This window comes from Rissa tridactyla, chromosome 2 (genome assembly GCF_028500815.1).
Source record: "Rissa tridactyla isolate bRisTri1 chromosome 2, bRisTri1.patW.cur.20221130, whole genome shotgun sequence".
NCBI lineage: Eukaryota > Metazoa > Chordata > Aves > Charadriiformes > Laridae > Rissa > Rissa tridactyla.
This window is the reverse complement of record NC_071467.1, coordinates 168,040,873-168,056,432: the sequence shown is the minus strand read 5'-3', so window position 1 is coordinate 168,056,432 and position 15,560 is coordinate 168,040,873. Positions and strand designations below refer to the sequence as shown.

Below are 15,560 nucleotides of genomic sequence, written 5' to 3'. Positions count from 1 at the left end.
CGTCCCTCCCCGCACCCGGCTCTCGGCCGACCCCCTCCCGGCCCCTCGGGCCGCGACTGCAGTTTTCTGCATTTCTAATTCCGCCAGGTTCCGGCGCGGCGCGTACCCCACCGATGCCGAGGGCAGCCCGGCTCCCCCCGGCGCCGCGGCTCCCCGCGGGGCGGAGGAAGGCGACCGGCCCCGGCTCTGCGCAGGCCGCCGGGCCGCGACCACCGGGGCTGCAGGCCGCGCCGCCGGGCCGACCCCCGCGGCGGGGGCTGCTACGGAGCGACCCCCCCCCCTCCCGCTGCCGCAGCCCCGGGGCCGGGCCCAGCCGGGCCCCTGGTCCCACCGCGGCTCCCGGCCCCGGGGGGGCGCCGCGCCCCGCAGGCCCCGGCCCGCCTCGCCGCAGGCCGCGGCCCGGCCCCGCCGCGGGGAAGGAGGGGGACACCACCGGGCAGCGCGGCCGGTGCCGGCCCCGGCGAGCGGAGCGGGGCGGTGCGGAGCGGGCTGGGCTCCCGCCGGGCCCCGCGGGAGAGGCCGCCCCCGGCACCGGGCACCGGGAGCAGGTGCAGCGGCCGGCGGGCACAAAGGGCAGCGGCGCGGCCCGGACCGGCCCAGTTCGGTTCGGTTCGCCCCGGTTCGACCCGGTTCTCCCCGGCCCGTCCCGGTTCGGTCCGTCCCGGTTCTCCCCGGTCCGGTTCGCCCCGGTTCGGATCTCCCCGTCCCGGTTCGGTTCGGTTCGGTTCGGCCCGGCCGCCTCACCCTCGATGGAGATGACGTGCTCGCGGATCTGGCTCTGCAGCGCCAGGTCCTCCACGCGCTCGATGAGGTCGTAGATGGCGTAGATGTTGGGGTGCACCGACTCGAAGCGCCCGATCTCCGCCCGGATGGCCGCCGAGTTGGAGAGCCCGAACTGCGGCGGCGGCGGCCCGCCGGGCTGCGGGCCCGAGGGCCCGGGCACCGGCACCGGCACCGGGCCGCCGGGCGCCGCCAGGCTCTGCTGCTGCGGGCTCTGCCCGGGCCCGCCCTGGAAGTTCATGGCGGCGGCGGCGGGCGGTCAGCGGCGCGGGGCCGCGGGCAGCCGCTGCATGGCCGCGATGCGGGTCCGCCGCGATGCGGGATCGGCCGCCCCCGCCCCGCGTCACGCGCCGCCCCCGCCCGCGTCACGGCGGCGGGAGCGGGACCGGCCCCGGGGCGGGGCGCGGGGGGGCGGCCACGGGCGGCACCACGCGCGGCCCCCGCCCCCGGACCGCCCCCCCCCCCCCCTCCCCGCTGCCACCCCCCGGGGACGAGCCGGGGGACACACTGCCCGCCCCCCCCCCCCGCACCGCCCGGACGCGGCTCCCCGTCCCCCCATCGCACCTATCGTGCCCCCCCCGCACCGCACCGCCCGGACTCGGTGCCGCCTTCCCCCCGCACCGCCCGGGACACGGCTCCCCGTCGTCGTGTCCCCCCCCCCCCAGCCGGGGCACACGGCTCCCCGTCGTCCCCGCACCGCCGGGACACCCCCTGCACCGCTAGTGTCCCCTCCCCGCACCGCCGGGACGCGGCTCCCCGTCCTCCCCCCCCCAGCCGGGGCACACGGCTCCCCGTCGCCCCCGCACCGCCCGGGACACAGTGCCGCTGTCCCCCCGGCCGCCCCTGCCGCCCCCCCGCGTCCCGGGGGTGATTCCATCCCCCCAAGGGCATCGATGGGGCTGTGACACGCGGCAGGTCCCCACCCGCCGCCCCACCGCCGTGGGGTCCCCTCTCCCGTCACCCCCCGCCCGCAGCAGGGGTCGCCCACTCCCACCCCACTCGCACGCCCGGTGCAGGCTGCTGCGGCAGCGCCCAGGGTACCGTCCCAGGGGGTGCTCGGGGGCCACGGGGCTCTGGGGACCACAGCACAGGGGAGCGGGTGGGTGGGGGTCCCTCCAGCCGCGCTGGTCGGGGTCCCCACAGCCGGGAGAGTCTCCCTGCTCCCACTGGCCCGGGCCGATGAAGCCCACCCCAGCTGTGCCCACCCCGGCAAACGGCCTGCGAGGAGCGCAGCGAGGTCCAGCAGGCCACCGCGCCGGCAGCACCGCTGGCACCCGCACCCCGGCCTGCCCCAGGGCCAGCGGGACCGGGAGGCTGGTGGGAATCCAAAAGGCTGAGAAATGAAGAAAACGGCACTGTGAGCCCCGGCAGGTTAATGAGAAAGTGTAATTAGGGAGACGGAGACACAGAAAATGTCCAGCTGCGAGGGAATCAAGACCCCAACAAATTTCTCCCTCCGGGACGGCGATGCCTGGGGGGGGGGCAGCTGGGGCAGGCTCCCACCCACCACCCATCCACCACCCACCACCCTTCTTGGAGGTGATGGTGGGAAGGGCTGGAGGAGGAGGAGGAGGAGGAGGAGGAAGAGCGTCCCTGGAGGGTTTCTAACCAAACTGCCTCCCCGGGCTCAGGCAGCCGGGGGCGTGGGTGGGAGCAGCACGTCCCTGCCCTCTTCCTCTCCCTCTTTTGGCCCTGCCGGGGTTCCTGGAGAGCGCCGTCCCTGCAGCCTGGAGGGGTTTATTAGGAAAAAACTGTTACGAGGGTTTTGTTGAGAGCTTTTAGAAATCCCACGTCTGTTGTAGCGCCTGGATGAAGCTCACCCGCCCGCTCGCCGACGCGCCGCAGGACCTCGCAATGTGTTTGTGACTCACAAACTCGCTTCACAGAAGCCGGGCTGGCTCTTCCCAGCAATGCCGGCTGTACCCACGGCTGCGCCCGCTCACGACTACAGTCCCTGCCGACGGAGCGGGCACACGGGCTGCACACCCTGGGCCACAGAGCCCAGAGCCTTCCTTGAAGACTGCTTTTTGATTTATGCCGCTCTGTCCCCGTTCGCGGCAGCTGACGGAAAGGGCAGGCTGAGGGGCCCCTGTCCAGACCCCTCCGGAGGGGATGGATGGGGGCCTCTGTCCCCCCCGGCCCGGCCCGCAGCAGTGGGTCCGTTCTCTGCGTCGTCCCCCGCGGACGCTTCAGTCAGAGACGTCTCTTCGGGAGCACCGACTGCGTAAAACACCCTCACACCCGGTGCCACCGAAGCGGCTGGGTTCGTTTCTCCAGAAAGCTCCTTCGGAATCATGTGCCGAGGGTTTTCCAGTCTACCCATGTTGGGAGAGACGTAGCAACCTGGCAAGGCTGCCTGGCGGGTATCTCCCAGCTCCTCCAGCGTTAAGAACACTTATTTCATCATCTCCAAATGAGAAAACCGCTGTGACGGTTTTCTGGCCAAAAGAGCTGCCTTGGGGCGGTTCCCTCGGCGTCCCGTCTCCTCCGAGGAGAGGGCCGGGGGAAGGCTGCGGGTCCCGGGTGTTTCTGGGACGCGTGTGTGGTCCCCCACCCTCACCCGCGAAGGGTCCCGGGCAGGCGGCTGCGTTCTCATTAGCCCCGGGAATGCGTGAGCTGTTGCAGCCCGGGGAATTTCCAGAGGTCCATGGGGAGATTCCTCTATTTCTGGGGTCTGTGGACCCCAGGCAGGATTAGTCTTTTTTTTAATAGACATACATACATATATACATACATACACACACACACACGCGTATACGTTTTAGTATTTTTCCCTTTCTTTCTTGGAAAAGGAATAAGAAAAAAAAAAAAAGAAATAATCCATTGCTTTCTGCTTTTCTCTGCTTTATGCGCCAGCGGAGCACCGCGAGCAAAGGCTGTCCAACGGCGGCGGAACAATGAAACCCGAAGAGACGAACCTGAGCAGCCCCGTTCATCCCGCGACCCACAGACACCCACGGCTCCTCCTCACGCCTCCGGGGAGCTGCTGGTCCAAGCACCGTCCCACGCCGCGGCCGAGATCCCACACGGCCCCTCCGCTCCCCGCTGGCTTCTGGGTCGGGATCCCCAGCGAACCCCGCGGTCTGATGCCCTGCACTGGACGGGGCTGGTGGAATCCACGAGTGGGCGTTCTACAATTAGCGATCAGAACGGGACTGCAATCGATCCGGACAAACGGGTGATAATCCCCGGCAATGACATGTTTGTGCAGCGCTTCAAAGGGCTTAATTTCCTCGAACAGAGGAAAGTCAAGCAAAATCACTGAAAAGGAGAGATTAAACTAAAAAATATGAATTTAAATGCAAACCCCGAGCAGAACTTCTTGTATGACCAAGAAAAAGGGATGGATTTGAAAATCCATCTTGAAAGGACTGGTGTCAGAAGTCTGACTGTGGGGTGTCTGGTCTGATGGGCTGGTTTCAGGCAACGTCTCGCTCCGTCTGTGGCAGCAGGGACAGGGATGCTCCATGATGGCCGGGTCACTGACCTCAGCACAACGTCCCCTGCCCAAGACGCCAGCTCGCATCACGTTGGTTTTCTTGCAGCTTTGCTCCATCGTTTCCCCAATTAAATGTAAATGTCAAAGATAACACCCACAGGGGCTCTTTTTCCGAGCATGGCATCGGCCAGGTGCCACCGTCCCCCAGTAGCAGCCGCCCTGCGCCCCCCGCCAGCGTCCCCTTTTCCAGGGAGTTACGGGACGCTCCGGCTCGAGGACCCCGCAGGGTCCCGTCTGCGGTGAGACCGGGAATGTTCTCCGCCCGCAGCACAGAGGGTGTTTGGCTGAAGCAGGAGTTGCCCGGAGGTGGCCAGGCGAGGCCCGCGGGCGTCGGGGACCGTCACCCCCCGCAGAACCGCGCTGCTCTGGGGAAGAGGGGGCTGGAGTCTCGTCAGCCTTCTCCCAGCAGCCGCAGGAGGAGCCGCGCTCCCCCCCAGCCCCCACCCAAACCCCTGCGGCGCCGACACCCCCCGGCTGCGGTCACAGCACCGCAAGGGCTGGGGTTGGACACGGACCTCGGTGCATCCGCTGGTGCGTTCAGGGGCCAAATGGAGGTGAGCTAAATAATGAACATTTTAAACTGATTTTAAATTCCTCACTCTCCCATGAATATATCTCAAAACTGAGGTTTATTCTTTTTGCAAGAGACTTAATTAGCACATGTGTCCGTGCCCCGCTGCTGCCCACCCGGATCCTCCGCTCTGGTGATGCTGCCCGTAACCCCGCATTGCTTTTCCCTCTCTTCCCTTCGGGAATTTCTTGCCTGTGGTTGTTGCACTTGTCAGCAGTTAAAACACCAGGTAGGACTGATGTCCCGGCTCTCCCGAGGCGCCGGCTGAGGGGGAACCTCCCCCGGCTTTGTGGCGAGGTCTCCATGAGGTACCGGCACCTCTGCCCCCGGCGCTGGCACCCGGAACATCTCTCCCTGCAAAGGCCTTTGGGCGCCGTGACCAAGTCACCCCTCGACCCCGCTCCGGTGCGGCTGCGAGGCTTAGAAAGGTCCAACGGAGGCGTTTTCTCCAAACCTCAGATAACTTTCACGTTTCTCTTCTGAATCCTCTCAGATGTCTCAATAACTTCTCAAAATGCAAACCCCAGGCTGCCGGTTCCCGGCGCTGGTCTCGCCTCCGCCGAGTGCCACCACCCTGTCCCTGTGTCACCTTCGCCACCACCTTGCACACGCGGCTGGGAGGGGTCCCTCGCCTATCGGTGACCCCCGGTCTGTGGGTTTAACTGCAGGTCATCCACGTATTTCCGACACCCAGGTTTTCTCGCTGCTTTTAGCCCACGGAGTGAGATGCTGAATGCCACCAGCAGCAGCATAGATCTTTTAGGGACCTTTCCAGGAACACACTCAGCCAGAAAAGAAATTCCTCTTGATGAACACATTTTAAATTTGTCAGTTATGCTTTTACAGTCATTCAATAGTTCTTTATTAGCACCGTACACTGCTAAGCTTTTAAATCAAAATGCCCCATGGCACTAAGTCAATTTTCCCACCGAAGCAGAGCGTGTTATGCCCGCGCTCACCTTTCAGCGCAGCCCTCAAATGCCGAGAGGGGGCTGTGGGGGGGGACGGGTCGCAGCAGGGAGCGCACAGAGGAAGGCAGAGGGAGGGTCGGGCTGGGGGTCCCGGCTGGGTGTCCTGGCCCTGTTCTACCGGGGCGGCTCAGACGCGCCGCGACCCTCGTCCCGCTGCAGCAGGAGGTGCCCCCCCGGTGCTGCCATCCTGCTTGAGCTCACCTGGTGCTCAGCGCAGAGGAGCGCGCGGGACCCTGCCCCAGACCCTTCCCATTTCCCTGTCCATTCCCATTCCCATGCCCCAGCCTCTTCCCCTTCCCCTTCCCCTTCCCCAGCCCCTTTCCCTTCCTCTTTCCCTTACCCAGCCCCTTCCCCTTCCTCTTTCCCTTCCCCTTCCCCTCCCTTCCCTTCCCTTCCCTTCCCTTCCCTTCCCTTCCCTTCCCTTCCCTTCCCTTCCCTTCCCTTCCCTTCCCTTCCCTTCCCTTCCCTTCCCTTCCCTTCCCCTCCCTTCCCTTCCCTTCCCCTCCCTTCCCTTCCCCTTCCCCTGTGTCCCCAGGCCCCCAGCACAGGCTGCTGGTGGCCGTGTCACCCACCCTGTCCCCTGCCTCAGGCCACTTTCCGGCCCCGCTCTCCATCCTGACGCTCTGTTCCGTGAGCCGGCAGCGATGCCGATGCCACGGCTCCGTCCCTCGAACCGGCCCCGGCTCTTCCTGGAGCCTGCAAATCCCAAACAAGGCAGAAAACGGTGCAGGCACTGACAGCGCTTCGTCCGACTGACCCACCGACAGCTTCGGCCTCGTGGTTTCACGGAATCACGGAATCACGGAATCACGGTTTCCTTGGGTGCCTCTCGCTCCCTTTTCTCCACTTCCCATAAATTCCCAGTTACCCCGATTTCTGCTTCCCATTTGCTCCATTCATCACGCGTCGCTCTGCGTCCTGAGTTCCTCAGGAAACACGGCGCAGATAATGCGGTGGGGATTATCCAAGCGTCTGCCTCTAACGAAGCTCTAACGAGCCTCCGAGGTGCGTTGGGGGCAGCTCGCACCCCGACTCCACGGGACCCGAATCCTCCTGCCCCCCGGGCGGGTCCCTGCGGCAGCGGGAAGCCCCGCTCAGAGGCAGCTCCGCGGGGTCTGCTCGTGCCGAGTTCAGGCTCCGCCAAAGAACAAGGTCCTACGATGGCTGAGAGCTGTGGATTGCTCCAGAAACCCTTCCACAGCCTGAGGGGAAAACCAAAGTCCTCCTTTAAGAAGGTGTAAATCCAAAATATCCAGGAGTAGACTTTAACCAGCCTAAAAGTGACACCTGGCTTTTTGTCACCGTTTTCATTAGTTTGGGGAAGAAATCTCGCCCTTCCACTGCAGAGGCAAGCAGAGGAGCCGTCACCGGGCTGGACGCCCCAGACCCCGGCCAGTGTCGGGGGGCTCCCGGGGCCTCGGGGGACTCTCCTGCCCCAAACCTCGCTGTCCTTCGGCAGACGCCTTACACCGGGCATCCCGCAGAGCGAAGGCCCCCGACCCCTCGCCCGCAGCATCCCACCGGCTGCGGGGACCCCGGCGCCCTGGGGACAGCTGACCCCTCTGCTCCCGGCACAGCAGGGGCGGCCACGGCGCTCTGCGGTGGCTGTGGTGCTGCGGACGTGTGTGGAGACAGGTCTCGGCACCGCAGTGCCGGGGAGGTGCCGCCACCCGTCCTCGGGCCTGATCCAGCCAGCGGCAACATCCCCGGCGTGTGCCAACCGCTCATTAGCGCTCGCCTTTCAGACCTTGTAATTTGTGTTATCAGCAGCCTCAGCGGACGCAGGGGCATCTCCAGCGCGGACGCCCATGGGGACACCCAGGCCTGCGCTTCTGCCCGAGGGACCCCTCCCCAGCAGCCCGCGAGAGCCATGTCCCCTCTCCGGCCGTGGGAGTCCCCTGCTCTCGCTGCCACCCGCGTGCAGCATTGTGACCGTGAACCCTTAATGTCCCCCAGGCCCCCGACGCAGCTGAAACAGGCTCCTCACCTCCCTCCCGTATGGACCGAGGCTGCCGCTGCCCGGCCCGGGGGGGCTCGACTCACCCCCTGCAGCATTAACCGCAGCCCCCGACTCTGACGCCATGCATGGCTGCGGCCCCGGCGTTGGGAGCTGGCAGAGGAGCAGCACCAGCAGCGTCTGCGTCCCCTCGGCGAGCAGAGGGCAGCTCTCCCGCCCCGGCAACGTCCCACCGAGCCCAGGGACTACAGCACCGGCACTGTGAGCCGTGCCGAGACCGGCACAGCTGGGTGTGCCGGAACAGCTACCGCGGCAGGTACCAGCATCACCCCCTACATCCGTTTTCATTCGTACCCACACACCGTTTTCCACGTCCTTGTGCCCAGATTCACGTGACATCGAGAAATGTTTTGTGCCATTAGAGTTTAAGCTCTTTTATTCAAAACGTCTCGCAGCAACCCTGAAAGCGACAGGACGGGCAAAAGGAGCGTTTACCCTCCGAGGGACGGGCTGGGTGGGAAGGGGCGATGCTCAGCGAGAGGCGGCTGGATTCAGCCCAGGCCGGGGGGAGCAGAGCCCTGGCAGGGACTGGCCTGTCGTGACCCGTCATGAGCAGCTGTGGCTCGTCACGGGGCGACTGATAAACCCCCGTGTTACAGAAACTACAGCCGACAGCGATGTGTCACCCGCAGTCAGCCCCGCACCCCCCGTCCCAGAGCTGCTCCCGGTGTCCCCTCCCAACGGTGTCACCCCCGGCCGGAGGCTGTGTCTCCCTGGGATGGCCTGGGGGGGGGGGGCAGGACAGGGCGTCCCGAATCCAGGTCCCCCCCACCATCCCACCCCTGTTCTCCGCCGGGTGGGTGGCAATGAGCTGGGCTGTGGTTCCCGGATGGGGGGGGTGTATTTGGGCTGTGCCCCCCACAGCCTCTCCGTGGGTGCGCGGGGGGGTCATCACTGAACAGCAGAATCAAACTTCCTTCAAACCCCCACCGCCTGCCGGAGCCGGAGCGTCTCCCCCAGCAGCGCCACAGGCCCAGATGCCGAAAGCTTTGTCCCAGCGGAGGGATGGGAAATTCATGAGACAGGAGGGCTGGGGGGTTTCCCGGTGCCCTGCCCGCACTCGGCCACCTCGCCCAGGGCACGGGGGGCAGCTGGAGCCAGCACTGAGCAAAACCCTCATGGCGTCAGGGATGTGCTTCCCACCACATTGGATGTGCTTCCCACCAATCTGGATGCGCTTCCCACCACGCTGGATGTGTTTCCCACCACGCTGGATGCCCTTCCCACCACGCTAGATGTGCTTCCCTCCACGCTGGATGTGTTTCCCACCATGCTGGATGCCCTTCCCACTACGCTGGATGTGTTTCTCACCACGCTGGATGCCCTTCCCACCATGCTGGATGCCCTTCCCACCACGCTGGATGTGTTTCCCACCACGCTGGGTGCCCTTCCCACCACGCTGGATGTGTTTCCCGCCGTGACCCAGGCCAGGCGACGCGAGGAGCGCCCAGGGAGAGGTGCCCAGCAGGCGTTTGCCGGCTCCCGATGGCAGAAGCAGCAGCCTGGGAAGATGCTGTTCCTCCCCGGGACCGTTCACACCCGTCCCCGCGACACGGAGCCTGCGTCACCCGCCCCTCGTCACCAGCAGAGGTGCCGTTGCTATTTTGAGGCCGTGACTGTGGCTTAGGAAACTAGTTAAACTTCATACTTTCTCTTGGCGCTTTCTGCTTGTTTTGAATAAAGCAGCCGAGGACGCGGCAGCCGGACACGAGCCCTGGCCCAAGCAGGAGCTGTTTGCAGGGGGCGATTTGCTGGGCGCCCAGGGAGGAGCGAGGAGAGCCGGCCGAACCGGCATCCCCATGGTGGAGACCTCAGGTGGAGCTAACGCCGGACCAAGAAACTGCTTGAAGCCAGGACTGAAGACCAGGGCCCCAGAGAGCCGGGCGGGAGGAGGCGGAGGCCGGGACCGGGAGCGGAGGATGCAGTGGGCGCATCTCCCCCAGCTTTGGGTGCCAGCAGAGCAGGCGACCGCCCTGGTGATGCCTCCCCCGCCACTGGCAGGGGGCGAGTCCGTGTGGTGGCGGAGACGGGGTAAACCTGATGGCAGAGACGGAGTGAATCTGATGGCGGAGACAGAGTGAATCTGATGGCGGAGACGGGGTGAACCTGATGGCAGAGACGCGGTGAATCTGATGGCGGAGATGGGGTGAACCTGATGGCAGAGACGCGGTGAATCTGATGGCAGAGACGGGGTGAACCTGATGGCAGAGACGCGGTGAATCTGATGGCAGAGACGGGGTGAACCTAATGGCAGAGACGGGGTGAACCTGATGGCAGAGACGGGGTGAACCTGATGGCGGAGACGGGGTGAACCTGATGGCGGAGACAGGGTGACTCTCACGCCAAGCGTGACGGCCCCGTGGGAGAAGCCGGCGTTGGCCAACGCTCGTGGTGTGAAACAAGCCAGGGCGGTGGAGGCCGAGAAGGGACCTGCTGCCGGAGCTCAGCGTGGGGCAGGAGGGACCCCCACCTTGGTAGAGGCTGCTGCAGCCCCCCCCAGGGCAGGGAAGGGCCACCGCCCCCCCGCTGCGGGCCAGCCACCGAGCCCCGGGCCACCAAGACCCCAGCCACTGGGCACCCAGCCCCCGAGCCCCAGCCCCCAGCGGCGGGTGGCGGAGGGGAGTCGGGATCGCCCACCACCATCCCACAGTGGAGGCACCGTCCGAGCCTGGAGCGGCGCCTGGCACCGGCCAACACGGTGCCGAGGGCACAGCGGCAGCCTGGGCTGGCAAATGCCCCCGACACCTCGGTGGGCCGACAGAGGGACGCAAGGGCAGGACCTCTCCACAGACGGTGCGGAGGGACCGAGGGACCCGGGTTTAACTGCGCCGAGTGACGGCCCAGCACCCGCACGGCTGGTCTGCACGTTTCGGTGTCACTTTAAAACATGAACAGACGACAGAGGGGACGAGGGGACGAGTGGGGCTGGAGGGGAGGGGGCAGCCACCGGCTCCTGCCCCACCGAGGTCCCCTGGCACTGCGACAGACCACGCGGGGCCAGACCTCGTGGGGACGGGGCGGCGCAGGGGGGTCCCGGATTGTCCACCACGCAGGAGCAGGAGCACCACGGGACAGCCGCACACAGCGGCCCCCGCTGGAGCAGGAGCCCTGGAGCTGGTGACAGCAACTGGGAGAGCCCAGTTATCGAGGCGCGTCCAGATCCCCACGTTCTCACCTGCAGGTCCTCCGTTTCCTTTACGGCAGGGTGCATTTTCACCCTCAGCACACGCCGGGAGAGCAAATTCCTGCTCACCTCCTCAGTCTTGTCTGGTAAGACATCGTCTGGGGGCGAGCAGGAAATCACTGCTCGTAGAATCAGCGGGCTTCGCAAAAAAGAGGTGGATAAAGAGCAGCTGGGGAGCAGACGCGCAGAGAGCCAGCTAACTGGGCAAGCTGGTCCCGCTCAAGTAACGGGTATTTCAATAGTCGGAAATAATCGTCTCCCTGGTTATGAAACTGTAGCCCCAAGTTAAAGACACAAGGTCCTTGCTCTGGGAAGGGAAACATGCGAGAAGGATTCGGGGGTCGCACAGTAACTGAAGGTGGTGCAAAACCTGCCCCGAGCGGGGCCAGCGCAGCCGCACAGGGTTTGGCGGAGGCTGCGGTGAAGAGGAGGGCGCAGGCGGTGGGTCCTTCTCCTGGCCACGGCACCAGCGAGATCGGCACCCACGCACCACCCCCGGCTCCCGGCGACGCTCCGAGGGATGGAGAGGCTGCAGGGATGGGAGGCGCTGCACCGCGGGGCAGGGAAAGGGTTTTCAGCTCGTGGCGGAAGAAATCTGTGCCTGCGCAGCTCGTCAGAAAGGTTCCAGAAGCGGCAATTATGGCAGACGAGCACATTTGGGAAGGAAATACCGCGCTCTAAGGGTTCCTCCTTTCAGGAGAGCAAGAACTGCCGGCTGCTGTGGAAACGGCGCGAACACGACCAAGCAGCCAGAGGTGGAGCGAGTGGTGGGTTAGGCGCGTTTACCACCAGAACAGCCCCGACGCGTGTGAGCCCAAACGCAGCTTCTCGGGACGGGCAGGGTTTGGCTGGACAACAATGAGAAATCTCACTTCGGCGCAAGAGAGGACGCTGGCTGTGCTGTCGGTGGCCCGGCTCCAGGCTCCTCCAGCGCTTCACCACCTCCTGGTGTCCGGCAGCCCGGCTCTGCCCCGGCCACTGTCCCCGGGTCCCCCGTCCCTCCTCTCCCTCCCTCCGCGGCACCCCAGCTCCAGGACCGGCTGCCCCTGCCCGGGACCTCAAAGAGAAGAGAAGCGCCAAGGGGCGGCGTCACGGCTGGGACACCCCATTTGTGTGACACCGACCTTCTCCCCACGACGGCTCCCTGAGCAGCTCTGCCGGGCTGAGCTGAAAAGCACACGTGAAACCGCCGGGGAACCGCGCGACGTTGACAGCTCAGCCCCTGGCTGTCGCTGAACTCGCCCCTGCGCGTCTCCCACCTTCCCCATCCTGCCTCGGCCCAGATATGCACATTCGCATACATACATTAACTTTAAAAATAAACTAGCAAGATACTTTACTTTTTGTAAAAGACTGAAAAAGAAGAAGGAACCAGACGCAGGTGCTGGAAAGGCTGCAAAAGGCCGTTTTCAGTCACCCCCTTGTCCTGGGCCCGGCTCCGTTACCTGACCGGGCTCCGCGGCGTATTTAGTGGTATCACAAACCGCCAGTGACCGCAAGCTGACAACTTTTGCTCCATTCTGGTACTCAGTTATTCTTAGAAAATTATCAAACTTTGAGTTCCCTTTCTGGAGCTTCAGCAGATGATGCCTTTTCCTTTCTAAACGATTCCCTCCCTCTTTTCATCCGTTTCCTCCATATTTCAATACACGCAAAGCCACTGCAATCCTCTCCTTCCCCAGCTGGAACGAGCCCAGGCTTTCGAGTTCTTCTGAGGAACCAGGAGCTCGCGGCCTCCGAGGGCTTTGCTGATCTCGTAGGGATGCTCGGCCATTGCTGCAGACCCTCCTCAGGCAGGGTCCCACGCTCCCGCCTTCCCCCCTCTCACGGTTTGAGGAACCACAACGATTTATTGTCACTTAGACAATTATTCTCTCACCCAATGACCCCTCCCGACCCGGGAAGGGGAACCGGGGAAAACCAAGGAAACCTGAGGGCTGAAATTTAAACAGATTTAATAGAATAATGCTAGATAATTGCCATTAATAACACTACAGAACCAATACTGATCCCGATACCAATGCGAAATACGCCAGGATTATACTCGGCCCATTCCCTCAGCAGGGACAGCCCATGTGGGACCCTGCGAGCGCTGCGGCTGTGGGACGAAGGGAAGGGCTCAGGGCTCCGGCACCGGGGCGAGGAGGGCTCGGGATGGCAGCCAGGACGGGAGAGAGAATATTGCTCAGCAAACTGTCTAATCGATACTGAATGTGCCGTTCGTGGTATGAAACAACCCTGTTGGCACCTTGGGGCAAGTGCCCGGGTCTCGCTCCTCCTCGTCCCCGCACCTGGGGAGCTTGGAAACACCGAGACCTTGACACCTGCGCCCCAGAGCTGGCTGTAAAGTGAATATTGTCACAAATTCAGGCACCAGGGTCTTCTAAAAGTGCAGTTTCCCCAAGCGTTAGAAGAGAAATTGCCCTGCGTGGCTCAAAGCAGGCCAGCCCCTCGCCTGGCCGAGAAGCCGCCTGAGACGGGTTGACGTGGCCTTCTGGCGAGTGGGCATCGATCGCCCCCACTTCACCCGTCCTTGCACTGTCCTGCTCTCCGCACACACACAGAAAGCTCCTTGCTGGTTTATGAAGACATTTTCTGGGCAGGAGGTTGGGCTGGTCCCCTTTGGACCTCTGGTGTCCCCCAGTGCTGGGATCCCCATGTGTCCCCGCTGCTCCCACCGCCCGGCGGGTGCCAGGCGGGACACGGGGGACAGGGATGGGACGAGGCACCAGGAGGGAGCATCCCCCGGCCCAAGCCCTTGTGGGGCTTGGGGGGGACCCTGCCACCGGCAGCCCCTGCGGAGCAGGACGCCCCGCACCGTGGTGCAGGTACGGCACCGGCTCCCACGGTGCTGCCGGGGCTGGGAAATCAGAGCCCAAAGTTACTGCAAAGGCAGAGGAGATCAGGGAGAGAGGAGCCCACATTAACTGCAGGCAAACAGATGGAGCTGGTACTTCTCACAGCTAAGGAAGAAAAAAATCATGAGAGAACTTAAATGTACCGAGAGGCCGCGTCGCATGACTTCAGAACAGGGGAAGTGGGGGAGGAAGGCGAGAGCTCGCGGGGGAGACGAGCCCAGGGCTTTCTGGAATAAAAATGCACCCAAGGATGGTCGGCTGGACGCTTTCGGCGGACAGTGGCCATGGGGAAACGGAAAGCGCTTTTTTAGGGTGAATTTCATGCTCAGAACCCCAACTTTCTCAGCGCAGAGGCGCTCTCCATCTGCAGCGCTTCCATCTGACGCTGCCTTCACAAGTGCCTCAAACCGGCGCTGCTGCCAAGAGGAGCGATGCCGCCGCCTCCTCCTCCTCCTCCTCCTCCTCCTCCTGCCGCTCCCACCCCCGGAGCAGCCGCTCCATGGGCCATGGACCGAACCACCTGGAAACCACCCCGGCAGAAGGAAAGGCTCGGCATCAGCTTGTCCAGCGCCGGACCCAGCTCATGGCATGGCAGTTCCCTGCGCAGTGATGGAGACCCCGGGCCATGGCCATGGACCTACGTGGCCACCAGCCAGCGCCGCAGTCTGTGTGGGGCAGCGGGAGGGTCCCCACTGCCCTGGAGCTCCCGGAGCACATCATCCCAGAAGGGCCGGGAGCAGGGGACTGGCTGCGCTCCTCCCAACCCGGCTGGCAGCGGGGAAGCTGCCAGATCTCGCGCTGGGAGGTGGCCCTGGCAGAAGACAGTCGTCTGCTGGCCGCCCAGCAGGCACGGCGGAGCCTTTTCCAGCCCCGCGCCTGCTGCAGTAACGGGCAGGAGGGAATGGACGAGGGGATGGAGCAGTGCGGGGCCCTTCCAGGGGGTCCAGGCCAGAGCAAAAGGAGACAGGGTTGGAGAGAAGCCGCTGGCAACAGCCACCGAGGTGCACCCAAGGCTGGAGAGCAGCACCCCCCGCCAGAGCTGAGGCAGGGGCAAAGGCCAGGGCTGAGTGTAAATGGGTGTCCTGGCCCCACGTTGGCTCCAGGTGCGGGTCCCCGGTGGGCTCCTCTGGGCTTTGAGGCTGCCTGGTGCGCTTGGGACCCGGAGGTGGTTTATTTTCCATGGGGACGTCTCTGCTCGGGAGAGCTGGTTTGTGCAGGGCACCGCTGGGACGCACCCGGAGCCAAGGCAGGAGCAGGAGACCTCGTCCCCTCCCTGCGGCCACAGCCCTGGGACAGCCCGAGCTGCCCCGACCTCCTCGTAGCGGCTCCTTCTCCAAAACCCATGGGGACATTCCTCTGCTGCGGCTCCTGCCACAAAGCAGGCAGTCAGTGGCGGTAGCGTGGTGGAGAGGGAGGTGTTTAACAAAGAGGTGTCACCTTCGTGTCACAATACCTCTCCTCTTTGGGCTGAGGATCAGGCCAAGAGCTTTTCCCCGGAACAGCTGCAGCTCTTTGATCTTACTCCGGAGCTTGGAGGTAGCTGCACGCATTAATCCCATCTGTATCTGCGCAGAGTACGGCTGTCAGGCGAGCCGCTAAATCCAAAACACGCAGTTGAGCGCATGAGGCTGTTTGACGCCGAGACCCGCACGGAGCCTTGCGGGTGGGAAGCAGCGCCTG

General features: G+C 64.4%; 1 protein-coding gene across 2 annotated transcripts in view; it reads right to left on the bottom strand.

The window, feature by feature from the left end:
* Window positions 1-1,103, bottom strand: part of AGAP3 (ArfGAP with GTPase domain, ankyrin repeat and PH domain 3) — a 156,683-nt gene extending 155,580 nt beyond the window's left edge. For both annotated transcript variants that reach the window (XM_054189474.1, XM_054189475.1), the window contains exon 1: window positions 745-1,103. In XM_054189474.1, the coding sequence (XP_054045449.1) occupies window positions 745-1,021 (277 nt within the window). In that variant the 5' untranslated portion in view covers window positions 1,022-1,103. The remainder of the gene's footprint in view (window positions 1-744) is intronic.
* Window positions 1,104-15,560: the final 14,457 nt, after the last annotated feature.